The sequence below is a fragment of the Aspergillus ibericus genome (assembly GCF_003184845.1).
Source record: "Aspergillus ibericus CBS 121593 unplaced genomic scaffold BO80scaffold_15, whole genome shotgun sequence".
Taxonomy (NCBI): domain Eukaryota; kingdom Fungi; phylum Ascomycota; class Eurotiomycetes; order Eurotiales; family Aspergillaceae; genus Aspergillus; species Aspergillus ibericus.
Window position 1 is genome coordinate 556,012 of NW_020292113.1, and position 14,072 is coordinate 570,083.

Genomic DNA, 14,072 nt, shown 5'->3' on the forward strand with positions numbered 1-14,072 from the left:
CCTCCCCTGTCCTTTCTGCCTCCTTGCTGCCAACAAACCTCCTCCGTGTCGCCTTATCTCGACCCCCTTTTCTGCCCCCCCCTGCGATCGAGCCACCCGTGGATCACCCGGTCAGTCATCCGAGGCTTGTCACCAGCAACCGTGCCACCGCCCTCATTTGTCGAGCCCCTCGCGAGAGGCTGAGACCCCCGCCAACCCCTTCCAGCCCTCGCCAGCTCAGCCTCAGGTGCTGACCTGACGTTCGGGCACTCGCAGCTGACGTTTGCTTTGCGATTTCGACTTTTTTTAAATCGGCGCATCTGCTCGCTTCCCTTGTCGTTCCTCTTTTTCGTTTTCCCTCTTTTCTCATAATCACTTATCGTGACGATCACCTTGTTTATCTTTTTTTTTTTTTTTTTTTCACTCTTCCAGAAATCTCAACTACAAGACTTCATTCAGGCATACTCCTCCAGTCATATTGAACATCATGGCGCACCACATGGAGGATGCCAATAAAAGACCTAAGGGTAAGTTGATCGCCTGTGCAATAAACCGCGAACATGCAAAGATCCTGCCCGACGCGTGATGCTAATCGCGCAACAGGTATCCTAAAGAACTCCAGCTCTCAGGTACCCCAGGTCGCGCAAGTCCATGACACTCTCCCCGTACCCTCGGCTGCAACCGACCCGGTGGACACCAAGGAACTTACGCTGCAAAACACCCTTCAGAATGCAGGCCGTCGCCGGTCGCTATCCAACACCCGCCCGGGGTCCTCGTCGCGGCGGCAGTCCCTCGCAAGCATTCACGGTCACCAGGACGAGGCGTCGCCCCGGCTGAAGTGGGACGAGGCCAACCTGTATCTGACTGAGCAGGAGAAGACGGCCAAGATGAAGATCGACGAGCCCAAGACCCCATATGCGCCACACTACGACCCCGCCCAGGATGAAGATGAGCTCGAGGGCGAAGAAAGTCTGATTGACGCGCAGGAGGTGGTGGTGGACGAGCTGGACAAGACCCAAAAGGCACCCAAGAAGGCTGTGGCGGAGGACGACATCCCCGAGTTGGAGCTAGGAGAGGCGGAGGAATACGCGGACGCGCATGTCGGGAGCGGGGATCGGATCGTGCGCGAACGGAGCCTGAGCAATGACTCACATCGTGGCGGAAAGCATGTGGTGGTCGGTGCCGGCGAGACCAATGGCGAGCCCGAGTCGGGCGGCGATACGTTGATGACGGCGGACGAGGCGGAGGAAAAGCATCGTCAGTTCGAGCAGCACCGAAAGAAACACTATGAGATGCGGAACATCAAGGAACTCCTTGCGTATGTTGCTCCCTCGGGTTTCGAGGTGGGAAATGGACGGTGACTGACTGGCTTCTAGACACCCCGAGGAACTGGATGACGAGATGGACGAGGATGAAGACGAGGGCCAGACCGCGGCCCCTGTGGCGCCCCCGATGCCTTCGATCCCGGGGCGATTTCTGAATGGGGGAAAGTGAAGGGAAGCATTACGAGGAGAGAAGGGAGGGAGTCGTTCTGCATTATCTGACTGTGTATATTCCCCAGCGTTTGTTTGGCCAGGACGGGCCTGTATGTATTGCGGTACTTTGGATTTCTGCTAGCTGGTGGTGGTGAACGTGGGCACCTTGTTCTCATAGCGATATGATAGACGAGATGATTAGTATCTACAGAGTATTATCTACGGATTCTGGGGGAATTGAGGGACTGATTGACTGGTCGACTGGCCGTGGTCCAGCCCGGGGGGAATCCTGGCCAGGGCCTCGTCAGCGCCCAGGTTAGCTGCATCAATACCAAAAATAGCCCATGGATGGAGCACGCGAACAAAGTACGAGGCAGGCGACGACTAGTCGCTTGGGGTGTAAATAAATAGCATGGACCACGGCGCTCAGGCACCGAATCAGCCCACCCACCCACCACCCGGTGCCTTACATCGATCCTGCCAAATTATCCGAAGATGATGGGTCACCGCATGCTGGACAGAGGAGGGAGTCTGTAGCCGGTTAAGTAGCCTGTAGATAGCCTGTAAGCAGGTCCTGTGTAGCGGTGACCTGCCAGGGGGGGGGAGGAGAACAAACCGCAGCTCTCCTGAAACAGGCTTGCAGGCCCACTTGCAATATTCCACTGTAATTCAGGAGGATGGATGCATCTAGTTTCAGGCCGACACCCACTTGGATCGGCCGTTGAAACCCTCCTGGGCGAAATTAACGGCCGATGCAGCAGCCATTTAATGACTCCCGCCCTTCGGACCGCTGATTGGATTGTCTCCCCTCTGCGCTGCTGCGACGGACTTTGTTTTCTTTCTTCTTCCTTCTTTTCTCTCCTCCTTCTTCTTCTTCCTCTTCTTCTTCTTCTTCTTCTTCTTCCTGGCTGTTACTCAGAGCCTTTCATCCATCTATCCATCCTATCTGATCACATAATCTCTTGATCCTCTTCCAAACTCACGGATCGCATTAAGTGAGCTTTTTTTTTTTCTTTCAACCTTTCCTTCGTTTTCATTCTCCTCCACCCCTCCCACGATGGCCGACCAGCCCGCGAAGACGGAGGCTCCTGCTGCTGCCCCCGAGGCGCAACTTCCCACCACCACCGTCCCTGTCCCCGAGCCTGCAGTTTCGGAGCCCGAACCTCAGCCCGAACAGAAGGTCGAGGAGCAGACCATCCCCGAAACCTCGACTGTCCCCGCCGCCGCGCCTGCTCCCACGGAACCTCCCGCCACGGAACCCGCTCCCGCTCCCGCCCAGGAGCCCACGGAGGATAAGAAGGACGAGAAGAAGGAAGAGGAACACAGGGAAGAACAGGCTGAGGAGCCCGAGGTCGTGAAGGCCGAAGAGCCGAAGGAGGTACCTCAGGAGGAACCTAAGGAGGAGCCGAAGGAAGAGCCCAAGGAAGAGCCCAAGGAAGAGCCCAAGGAAGAGCCCAAGGAGGAAAAGCAAGAGGAAGAGAAGCCTGCTCAGCCAGAGTATCTGGCCAAGAACCCGGCCTTGAGCCAGTTCTTCGATCGCCTGCCGATCATCCTCTCTTCCACCAGCTACAATGAGATGTGGGGCGTCTCCCTCAAGGACTCCAACGATGTCCCCACGGTCAACGTGCTCATCAAGTTCCTTCGCGCCAACGAGGGCAATGTCAAGCTGGCAGAGGAGCAGCTGACCAAGGCCCTGCAGTGGCGCAAGGAGATGAACCCCGTCGCGCTGGCCGACGGCCACTACAGTGCCGAGCGGTTCGGCGGTCTGGGCTATGTCACCAAGTACCCCGAGCCCAGTGGCAAGGAGGTCATCGTGACCTGGAACATTTACGGAAGTGTCAAGTCTGTCGACGCGACCTTTGGTGATGTGGATGAGTAAGTGCTGCTTGCTGTTCCCGGAGCTAAGAGTGGTCGTATCTAACAGAACCCAGGTTCATCAAGTGGCGTGTCGCGCTCATGGAGCTCGCCATCAAGGATCTGAAGCTGAGTGAAGCTACTACCGTGATCGACTACGACGGCGAGGACCCGTATCAGATGCTTCAGGTCCACGACTACCTGAACGTCAGCTTCCTCCGCCTGAACCCCACCATCAAGGCTGCCACCAAGAAGACCATCGAGGTGTTTGCCACCGCCTACCCGGAGCTGCTGCGGGAGAAGTTCTTCGTCAACGTCCCCGCCATCATGGGCTGGATGTTCGCGGCCATGAAGGTCTTCCTCAGCAAGAACACCACCCGCAAGTTCCACCCCATCTCCAACGGTGCCAACCTGGCCCGCGAGTTCCCGTCCTTGAAGGAGAAGTTCCCCAAGACCTACGGTGGTAACGGCCCGACCCTGCAGGAGGAGTCCTTCACGGTCAACCTCGACCAGGCCGAGCCTGCTCCGGAGGCTGCGGCGGAGGCTCCGGCCACGGAGGCACCTAAGGAGGAGCCCAAGGCGGAGGAGCCGGTCAAGGCCGACACGGCTGTGACGGCCCAGGAGACGCCCGTTGCGGAAGCCAAATGAATTGCGATGATGTACGGGGATGCTTGATTTACGGTAATGGATGGACTGGTTGGATTGATACCCGGGGGAATCGGTAGATTGATTCCATGTCGTTTTGCGTACTTGATACCTCTCCATAGTCGTGCTTATGGGTTTGACGGGTGCATGGTGCCTTAGATAGTAATAATTAATGGTCGACGAGGTGTGTCTAGACTTTGTATGATTATGCGCTCTGCATTTCGTGAATACATAATACTGTCCACCTGTACTCCATCGAATCATGGGTGCCTGGGATGTCTTCAGGGCACCAACCAATCCTCAGGCCGTGCCCCTGATGAGTCAGCAGCCCGGGTGGCAGCTCGAGTGGCTCAAGCACTCCCAAGTCGCAGGCAAACAAGATTCACGCAAGGGAGATCGAAGCTCGCTTGATTGCCAGGGTCATGTTCGTTTGCCCTTGGTTGAGATTCCTGTTCCCCCTCGATCCTGTTGTTTCCCCTCCAGTGAATCCTTCCCCTCTGTAGACACCATGGCGGGCAAGCACATTGGCCCGTGGAGAACCGAGGCGCAAGGCCATCTCACTCGCGACGCCAACGGTGACTTTCAAACCGACTACTCGCGCTGGCGATTGCGCGATGATCGCGGTCGCCAAACCTGGCATTATCTGGAATCCGACGAGGAGAATGAACAATGGCCACAGTCCGTTGCCGATAAATACTTTCTCGGCCTCCCAACGGTATGATCTTCTGGTTCCCTATGGTCCTCGCGACTGGTATGCTTCTGCCTGTGGGGGTCCACTGACATGGTCGCTAGGGATTGCCCGAGCTGCCGGCTCCCAAGACACCGCTGCAGTGCGCCGAAAATGGCCTGGAGTTCTTCTCCAAGCTGCAGCTGGAGCCGGGCAATTGGGCGTGCGAGTACGGTGGGCCTATGTTCTTGCTCCCCGTGGCGATCATCACGTACTATGTGACCAATACGCCGATTCCTCCGGAGTATGCGACGGAGATCAAACGGTATCTCTTTGCGCGTCAACATCCCGAGGATGGCGGTTGGGGTCTGCACATTGAAGCCCATAGCTCCGTCTTTGGCACGTGTATGAACTATGTCACGCTCCGTTTGATCGGGGTCAGTGAGGATGATCCTCGCATGGTGAAGGCCCGTGGTCTGCTCCACAAGTTCGGCGGTGCCATCTACGGGCCTCATTGGGCCAAGTTCTCTCTCGCGGTTCTGGGAGTGATGGATTGGGAGTGTGTCAACCCGGTTCCTCCGGAGATTTGGTACGTGTTGTCGACACCTGGTCCTTGCGGTGGTCGGGGCGAATGCTGACGGTCTGGTAGGCTGCTTCCGGACTGGGTGCCATTCGCTCCGTGGCGGTGGTGGATCCATATCCGACAGGTTTTCCTGCCCATGGGGTATCTGTGGTCCAAGAAGTTCTCGCATCCGTTGGATTCTCTGACCAAGCAGCTGCGGCAAGAGCTGTACACCCAGCCTTATGACTCGATTGATTTTGCCGCGCATCGCAATTCGATTCACGAGGCGGATAATTACTACCCCAAGACCTGGCTTCTAAACTCGTTGAATTCTCTGCTGGTCAATGTCTGGAACCCCTACCTTCGGCTCCCGGCCATCGTACGTCGGGCGGAGGAGTGGACGTGGGAGCTGATTCGCATGGAGGACGAGAACACCGACTACGCTGGACTGGGTCCCGTGAGCAACCCGTTCAACATGATTGCCTGCTACGAACATGATGGGCCGGATAGCTACTCAGTCCGTCGCCATCGAGAGCGTCTGCACGACTACATGTGGGTCAAGGACGAGGGCATGCTGATGAACGGAACCAACGGGGTCCAGGTGTGGGATACCGCTTTTATTACCCAATCCATCGTGGTGGCCGGGCTCGCCGATGACCCGAAGTGGCGACCGATGCTCACCAAGGCCTTGGAGTTCCTGGAGGACCATCAGCTCCGCGAGAATGTGCCGAACCAGGAGAAATGCTACCGCCAGCACCGCAAGGGAGCGTGGCCTTTCAGCAACAAAACGCAGGGGTACACGGTCAGTGACTGCACGGCCGAGGGGTTGCGGTCCACGATCCAACTGCAGGAGATGCACGATTTCCCCAAGCTGATTTCGGAGGAGCGGTTGAAGGACAGCGTCGACTGCCTGCTGCTGATGCAGAACCCGTCCGGTGGGTTCACCGAGTACGAGACCACCCGGGCGTCGCCCAAGGTCGAATGGCTTAATGCGGCCGAGGTGTTTGGCGGCATCATGATCGGATACGACTACCCGGAGTGCACGACCGCGTCGGTGACCGCGCTGTCCCTGTTCAGCAAATATTATCCGGATTACCGCGCCGCCGAGATCAAGGCCGCCAAGGAGAAGGCCGTTCGGTACATCAAGCGGGTGCAGCGCGCCGACGGCAGCTGGTACGGGTCATGGGGCATCTGCTTTACGTACGCAGCGATGTTTGCACTGGAGAGTCTGGCCAGCATCGGGGAGACGTACGAGACGAGCGCCGACTCCCGCCGCGGGTGCGAGTTCCTCATCTCGAAGCAAAAGGAGGACGGCGGCTGGGGCGAGTCCTACCTGAGCAGCGAACGACACGTGTATGTGCAGCACGAGCAGTCACAGGTCGTGCAGACGGCGTGGGCCGCGCTGGCGCTGATGGAGGCCAAGTACCCGCACAAGGAGCCGCTGCGCAAGGCGATGCAGCTGCTGATGTCACGACAGCAGGCGAACGGCGAGTGGCTGCAGGAGGCGATTGAGGGCGTGTTTAACCAGTCCTGGTAAGTTCGATTGATTGGTTCAAGTCGAGAATCTTCTAACGCATGGCAGCATGATCTCGTACCCCAATTACAAGCTATATTGGCCAATCCGGGCGTTGGGGCTGTATGCCCGGCAGTTTGGCAACGAGGAACTGGCGTAATTAGGGCAAAGATGCATGGGACGCTGTAATACTACTCCTGTACTTTAATTGATAATGGTATGACCTAGTTAACTATCTCACGGCAATGGTCAGATATCTCCTCGCTCTCAATCACGTGGGCTTCGGTCCCCGCATCCGCCTGGAACCACATGGAACTCTTCTTCTGCTGCCTCTTCGTCTTTGATTCTCGACAACTGCTGTCTGCCTTTCTTTTCTTCCCTACTAATCTCCTCTTTGAAGCCACTACACTTCTACTTTCTTTCCGAAACTACCGTCTGTTTGCCAACAAGCGAACCACCACCAACACCACAGAGCCATCGAGCTTCCTAGCTTCCTAGCTCACCAGCTACACTCCCCACCAACACCAATCCCCCACAACACAACACCCCCAACCTCCAAAGAACCAAAATGAACGCCGCTTCCCTCGGCGACGCCGCCCTCTCGGCCTCCGACTACCCCACCGCCCTAACGCACTACACGACCGCCCTACTCACCCACCCCCGCTCCCCAACCTACTACATCAAACGCTCGACGGCCTTCTCCCGCCTCAAACCCACCCCGAACCTGTCCTCCGCGCTCCACGATGCCGAAACCGCCGTCGTGCTTGCGCGCGAGCGCGGCAAACGCGAGCTGATTGTCTCGGCGCAGCTGCGACGCGGGATCGTCCTCTTCTTGATGGGGAGGTATGTCGATGCGGGGTTTTTGTTGGGGAGGGTGGAGGAGATGATTGGGTTGAAGGAGGGGGGGAGTGGGGAGGAGGATAAGGAGGAGAGGTTGAGGAGTGCGATGAGTGGGAGTGGCAGTGGGGGGAATAAGGGTGTGGAAGCGGAGGTGAGGATTTGGAGTGCCAAGGTGAAGGGGAAGATGGGGGCCTTGGAGACGGTGGGCGAGGTGGAGGTTAAGGAGGTGCCGGAGGGGGTGAAGGTTCCTGAGGAGGCGGAGTTGAAGATGCAGTTGGAGGTGTTGAAGGGGGGGAAGGTGGATGTTGGTGCTGGTGCTGCTGGTGGTCAAGAGGAGAAGAAGGTGGACAAGGCCGAGGAGAAGGTTGAGACGAAGCACGAGGCCTCCCAGCAACAACAGGTCAAGACCCAGCCGGTCGTGGAAAAGGTCCGCCACGAGTGGTATCAATCGACCGAGACGGTGGTGGTGACGCTGTATGTGAAGGGCGTGCCCAAGGACAAGGTGGATGTGGACCTCAAGGAGGACTCGGTATGTATCAATTTCCTGGATTCTCCCTCCCAAGCATGAAACCATACTAACCATGCCACCATTCAGGCCTCGCTACAATTCCCCCTCCCCTCCGGCGCCGAATACGACTTCACCCTCGACCCGCTCTTCGCACCCATCAACCCCTCCGCCTCCAAAGTCTCCGTGATGTCCACCAAGATCGAAATCCTCCTGCGCAAGCAATCCGCCGGCCAGAAATGGAGCGCTCTCGAATCCACCGCCACAGCCCCCAAACTCTCCGATCGCCAGACCGTTCTCAGCACCACTTCCACAACCACCACTACAGCCCCCGGCCCCGCCTACCCAACCTCCTCCCGCCACGGCGCCAAAGACTGGGACAAGCTCGCCTCGACCCTCACCGCCAAGAAACCCAAGGACAAGACCAAGACAAAGAAACCCAAGCCCGAAGGCGAAGACGCAGGCGAAGGGGAAGATGCAGATGACGCCGACTCGGACGCCGAATCCGACTACGGCGCCGCGGACCCCGTCGACGGCTTCTTCAAGAAACTCTACGCCAACGCGGACCCGGATACCCGTCGCGCGATGATGAAGAGTTACGTCGAGAGTCAGGGTACCTCGTTGAGTACGAATTGGGATGAGGTTCGTCAGGGTCCGGTGAAGGTCAGGCCGCCTAGTAGTGATTAGGATTTTATCATTGAATGAGATGGAGAGAGGGAGGGAGAGAGGGAGGGAGAGAGGGAGGGAGAGAGTGGGGTATGCATGAGTGGTGGAGGATACTTGCCAATTGTAACAGCGTGAGGAGTTCTGGGGTATCATTCGTGCGTGGGTTTATGAGATGCTTTTTCTTTTTTTAGTATTTAATTTACACATCTAAGATGTTACTGCGAGTAGTTGGACTATGAAGGTTGGTTCTCCAGAATGAATGAAATATTCGTTGATGGAGTGTCTTATGGCATGCAATTAGCGAAGGGAGGTCTAGGTCGTTACACCACTGATACCGACTCGCTAGACCAAATCCACAATTGGACTATGATCAGTCTCTGTGTCAACCCGTAGTATATGTATGATTCAAACAGCTAGAAATATGAAATGCGTTCAAATATGAAGACAGGCCACCCGACAATATTTCCAAAATATAAAGAGATATATATCTACACGAAGAGAACCGTAATAACCAGCCAGACGCCAAATCAGTCATGATGCTTTTATCGTCGAAGCAAAAGCAGTAGCAGCAGCAGCAGCAATAATAAGCAGTCTTGCCACCAACACCTTTTATGGGATCTTTCTGGTCAGAAGAAAGCGAGAATAGAAAGAGAAAGAAAGCGGGGTAGGGATTGCCAAGTGGGGGGAGGAATCCCCTCACTCTCTCCGTTCCACGTCGACATCCTCCCCATTGTTATCCTGGTATAGGAAAAACTGAACGAAGATGCACATGTCCAGTAGCAGTGTCCCGAAACTGCCAATCAGCCAGGACAAATTGACCAGTATGTACTGGCCATAGAGCGATGCCAGTTCGTCCGATCGACACCGTCCCTGACGGGACGAGCTCTCATGCTCGCAGACGGGCGAATACGCCAGAATTGAAAGCACGTACGTCAAATTGCCGATGCACGCGAAAAGGAAGAAGAGCAACGATACCCCGTCGGTGGACTTGCGTCGGTAGTTGAGCAGAATCTGGGGCAGACGAGATCCGAGGTACAGCACGGCGCAGAGGTAGCCGAAGACCTGCCCCAGCGGGTCCATGGTAAGGTCATCGGAGCTGCGGTCGTTGCGGTTGCTGTTGTCATCAGAGGAGAGCGACGACCGCTGACTGATGTACCAGCCGAGAACGCCCGCGGCACAGACGAGGATGATGGCCGACCCATTGAAGAAGACCGACTGGAGTAACGTAATGGCCCGTGGCGGACGGGGTTCTTTGGTCCGTTCAACGAACGGAGTGGCTGGAGAGAGGTGTGTCCCGTCCACAGAGATATGAAGGAAGGAAGAGGCAGAGTGGCGGCGATGAGCGAGCAATGGTTGATGGTGTTGAGGGGTGATGGTTGTGGATGATGCTGGGCTAGGGCCGCCGAGAGGAGCCTGATACGAGGCGCTGCGCTGTTTGGACGAGAGTAAAGAGGTCTGCTCGGTTGGCTTCCGAGGCATAACAGGCGAGGGAATCTCCGTGTCTACGTCGTAGGGTTCTTCTGCAGGGACGGGCGAAGAGGGTCGCGACGGCGTCGATGACTCGTCTCGCAGGGTAAATCCCCGGTAATAGAAGCATTGGGCCAGAAGCACAATGTCGGCTAGGGTGTAGTACACCGCGAGGATAATCATGGTTGGCAAGACACCTTGCAGGACAGCGCCGAGGATATTGAACACATCGCCGGCGAGCCAGACGATGAGGAACAGAAGAGAGAGGCCATCTGCGGAGCCGCGACGGAAATTTTCAATGATTTGCGGGGAGAAGACGACAACCCAGCACGCGATGGAGATCGATCTGAACGTCGTCGTTAGCCTGGGGTTAATACATTTGGTTCATGTGGTGTCGGGTGTAAACATACCCACATATGCCACTCAGGGCCTCTAGATCTATATTGCCAGTGACTGCAGGAAACATGTCCGGGCCTGTACGGACGAGAGAGCAATTGGGACGGGAGTCCCAATCAATGCTCTGCTCTAAAGTCTAAACGTGAAGAGAACCACCAGAATGGGACGACAGCATGCAAGCCGAAAGAGATGGGAACGCAAAGGAGAAAGAGAATGGAGCCGACGATGACGTTTGCAGACTCTGAGTCTGCGAAAACTAAAAGGCCGTCGATCACGTGGGGCGATCCGGGGAAGTTCGGGAAGTCTAGACCCAGAACGGAGCGAACAGACACCCCAGGCCAGCTTCCCAAGATACGGGATTCATCACGCCTCCCCGTCGGTCCACCGCATTCTTGATTCAAGCTTCCTCCTTCCTCCTTCCTGCTTCACAGCATTGATCCGATTTAAAATTCCTCCATCGATTTCTCGGGTGTCCCCGGCATCCTTGTGAAAGACACACACGCCTTCCCGTCATGTGACCCGATTAGTCAAGCCTGACGTCGACCATCCATCTCGTCGATCCCAACCGGCTCTCCCGCGCTCACAGCGTCATCTTCTGCATCCCTCAATCATGTGGCTTCAATGACGGCTCCATCAATCCGTATTCCCTTCACTGGCCCTCTGCCTCCGCCAATTATCGTTCCCCCGTCCGCTCGCACGGTCTCGGGTGCCATTGATGCCCTCCTAAACTTCTTAACGGCCCCTCCGTCCCCCTACCTGCGCGGCGTCGATGTGGGCAGGTATTCGCAGACGGTGCTCTTGACTGGCGCTGGCATTTCCGTGGCATCCGGATTGTCCGACTACCGGGGTGAGAATGGCACGTACGTCACGAACAAGACATATCGACCTATCTACTACCACGAGTTTGTCACGCGCCATGAGTCCCGCAAGCGATACTGGGCTCGGAGCTTTGTTGGGTGGCCGGGTCTCCTCAAGGCAAAGCCAAACTCAACGCACTGGTCGATCAGAGACATTGGCGCAAAGGGCTATATCAGCTCGGTGGTAACCCAAAACGTCGACTCCTTCCATTCTGTCGCACATCCCGAGTTACCCACGCTTGAACTCCACGGCTACTTACGGTCGGTGGTCTGCATCAATTGTCGCAACCAGGTTCCGCGGAACAAGTTTCAGAAACAGCTCGAGGGGCTGAACCCGGCCTGGGCAGAATTTCTCGCGAAGATGGTCGACATCGGCGCTCTGAATACGGACAACCCCGAGGAGCAGCGGCGGAGGGGCTTCAAAATCAACCCGGATGGCGATGTAGATCTACCTGAGGCTCCATATTCCACCTTCCGGTATCCAGCCTGTCCCACCTGCTTGGAGAAACCGCCTCGATTGCCGGACGGGACTGCCGCTAGGGTGGAAGTAGAGCGCGATGGGGCCTGGCTTCCTAGTTCTACGGCTGGGATTTTGAAACCGGCGGTTATTATGTTTGGGGAAAACATCGATCCAAGCGTAAAGCTGGGGGCAGAAGAGGCTATCGATGACGCAGGCCGGCTCCTGGTTCTGGGGAGCAGTCTCGCCACATACTCGGCATGGCGGCTAGTGGAACGGGCCTATAAGCGGGGGATGCCTATTGGCATTATCAACATCGGAGGCGTCCGAAACGAGTCGATACTGTTTGCCCAGGCGGAGCGCGAAAGCAGTGCTGTCGGCCAGCATATCCGTTGCAGTCTCCCCTCGCAGGAAATCCTAGGCCCGGTGGCGGCACACCTGGATTCTCTTGGGCATTGATGTGTGCCTTGTGTATAGAGTGCGAGAGATGATGTGATGTGTATAGAAGAGACGAGTCCATATAAGCATATACAACCGACGGGATGCCTACTACCAGGGCTACCTAACATCCCAGATGTAGAGCTGAAACAGATAATTATAGACGAGACGAATGATTGGCAAAGGAGGTTAGGGGAGAGGGTAGATTAGACGCCGGGGCCGTGGATCCTGGGCCGAGGGCGAGGAAAGGCGACCAAGCCCGCCCAGCCCAGCCCAGCCCAGCCAGCACAGGCCCGTGACAGGCCGCCGCCGCCGCCGCCCCTTCGGCCCTTGGATTTCAGCGCGGGGCTTTGCATCGCCCGGTTCAGAACAGGCAGGGTCATGGACGGTCGCGACCGCTCATCCAGCAAGACATTGCAGCCCCCAGCCGCCGCCTATCTGGAACTCATCTCCTCCTTGGCCTCGCCCAAATCTTTTCTTTTCCGTCATCCCCCACGCTCAACGCCCCCGAACCCCAAGCCCACTCCTCCATCCACCATGGACAAGCAGCAACCAAGCTCCTTCCAGCAGCTGGAAAAGGTGTGTCTTGATGGCCGTCTTCTCACATCGACGGATATCCCGATACTGACTTCTCTTCTTCTAGCTCGGAGAGGGCACCTATGCCACCGTACAACCCCTTCCCCACCGCCGACGGCTCCATCTGGTTCCTCTTTTCCATCGCAATATGTACTGACCCCGCCCTACATACAGGTGTTCAAGGGACGCAATCGCCAAACCGGCGAGCTAGTCGCGTTGAAGGAAATCCATCTGGATTCCGAGGAGGGAACGCCGTCGACCGCCATTCGCGAAATCTCCTTGATGAAGGAGCTCAAGCACGAGAGCATTGTCTCGCTGTACGATGTGATCCACACCGAAAACAAGCTTATGCTCGTCTTCGAGTACATGGACAAGGATCTGAAGAAGTACATGGATACCCGCGGCGACCGCGGCCAGTTGGACCAAGCGACGATCAAATCGTTCATGCATCAGCTGCTCAAGGGCATTGCCTTCTGCCACGAGAACCGGGTCCTGCACCGCGATCTGAAGCCCCAGAACCTCCTCATCAACAAAAAGGGCCAACTGAAACTTGGAGATTTCGGTCTGGCTCGTGCCTTCGGCATCCCCGTTAACACTTTCTCCAATGAAGTCGTCACCCTGTGGTACCGTGCGCCGGATGTGCTTCTGGGCAGCCGCACATATAATACAAGCATTGACATTTGGTCGGCCGGGTGTATCATGGCGGAGCTCTACACCGGTCGTCCTCTATTCCCTGGTACCACCAACGAAGATCAGCTTATGAAGATCTTCCGTCTTATGGGAACGCCGTCGGAGCGCTCGTGGCCGGGTATCTCCCAGCTCCCGGAGTACAAGCCAAACTTCCACGTATACGCGACACAGGACCTAGGTATTATCCTACCTCAGATCGACCCCCTTGGTCTGGATCTTTTGAATCGTATGCTCCAGCTACGGCCCGAGATGCGGGTCAGCGCCCATGATGCTCTCCAGCACCCCTGGTTCCATGACCTGCCCCAATTACAAGCACAACTCCAGCAACAAATGGCAGCGGCGTATGGCGGCATGGTTCCTCCGCAACAGGCATACTAGGACTTTTAATGTTTCGTTCTGTTCTTTCATCTTCCTAATTCATCCTTAAATTACGTATAGCTCGTCTCCTCCTTCGGTTGGGGGGCTTTACGAGCAACGGATCGGTT

At 56.5% G+C, this 14,072-nt stretch overlaps 7 protein-coding genes across 7 annotated transcripts; 6 read left to right on the plus strand and 1 right to left on the minus strand.

The window, feature by feature from the left end:
* Positions 1-466: 466 nt before the first annotated feature.
* On the plus strand, positions 467-1,473 carry BO80DRAFT_353169 (PP1-complex regulatory subunit GLC8; the record flags this gene model as incomplete). Its single annotated transcript, XM_025715649.1, has 3 exons — positions 467-506; positions 583-1,297; positions 1,356-1,473. The coding sequence occupies 3 exons, from the start codon at positions 467-469 to the stop codon at positions 1,471-1,473; spliced, it is 873 nt and encodes a 290-aa protein (XP_025576327.1).
* Positions 1,474-2,511: 1,038 nt separating this feature from the next.
* Positions 2,512-3,956, plus strand: sfh5 (CRAL/TRIO domain protein; the record flags this gene model as incomplete). Its single annotated transcript, XM_025715652.1, has 2 exons — positions 2,512-3,329; positions 3,386-3,956. The coding sequence occupies 2 exons, from the start codon at positions 2,512-2,514 to the stop codon at positions 3,954-3,956; spliced, it is 1,389 nt and encodes a 462-aa protein (XP_025576328.1).
* A 505-nt stretch (positions 3,957-4,461) lies between these two features.
* On the plus strand, positions 4,462-6,855 carry BO80DRAFT_353613 (terpene cyclase/mutase family protein; the record flags this gene model as incomplete). The annotated part of the gene is made up of 4 exons (XM_025715670.1): positions 4,462-4,668; positions 4,746-5,215; positions 5,270-6,715; positions 6,765-6,855. 4 exons carry the CDS (start codon positions 4,462-4,464, stop codon positions 6,853-6,855), a joined length of 2,214 nt encoding a protein of 737 aa, XP_025576329.1.
* Positions 6,856-7,263: 408 nt separating this feature from the next.
* BO80DRAFT_353418 (co-chaperone SGT1) lies at positions 7,264-8,727 on the plus strand (the record flags this gene model as incomplete). The annotated part of the gene is made up of 2 exons (XM_025715663.1): positions 7,264-8,064; positions 8,131-8,727. The coding sequence occupies 2 exons, from the start codon at positions 7,264-7,266 to the stop codon at positions 8,725-8,727; spliced, it is 1,398 nt and encodes a 465-aa protein (XP_025576330.1).
* A 349-nt stretch (positions 8,728-9,076) lies between these two features.
* On the minus strand, positions 9,077-10,914 carry BO80DRAFT_49231 (PQ-loop repeat-containing protein). The gene is made up of 2 exons (XM_025723758.1): positions 10,584-10,914; positions 9,077-10,519 (listed from the first exon to the last, which is right to left on the minus strand). Exons 1-2 carry the CDS (start codon positions 10,637-10,639, stop codon positions 9,403-9,405), a joined length of 1,173 nt encoding a protein of 390 aa, XP_025576331.1. The 5' UTR covers positions 10,640-10,914; the 3' UTR covers positions 9,077-9,402.
* Positions 10,915-10,962: 48 nt separating this feature from the next.
* On the plus strand, positions 10,963-12,442 carry BO80DRAFT_424381 (putative SIR2 family histone deacetylase). The gene has a single exon (XM_025719272.1). It carries the CDS (start codon positions 11,191-11,193, stop codon positions 12,340-12,342), a length of 1,152 nt encoding a protein of 383 aa, XP_025576332.1. The 5' UTR covers positions 10,963-11,190; the 3' UTR covers positions 12,343-12,442.
* A 260-nt stretch (positions 12,443-12,702) lies between these two features.
* On the plus strand, positions 12,703-13,965 carry BO80DRAFT_454578 (cyclin-dependent serine/threonine-protein kinase phoA; the record flags this gene model as incomplete). Its single annotated transcript, XM_025722073.1, has 3 exons — positions 12,703-12,900; positions 12,965-12,988; positions 13,072-13,965. 3 exons carry the CDS (start codon positions 12,703-12,705, stop codon positions 13,963-13,965), a joined length of 1,116 nt encoding a protein of 371 aa, XP_025576333.1.
* Positions 13,966-14,072: the final 107 nt, after the last annotated feature.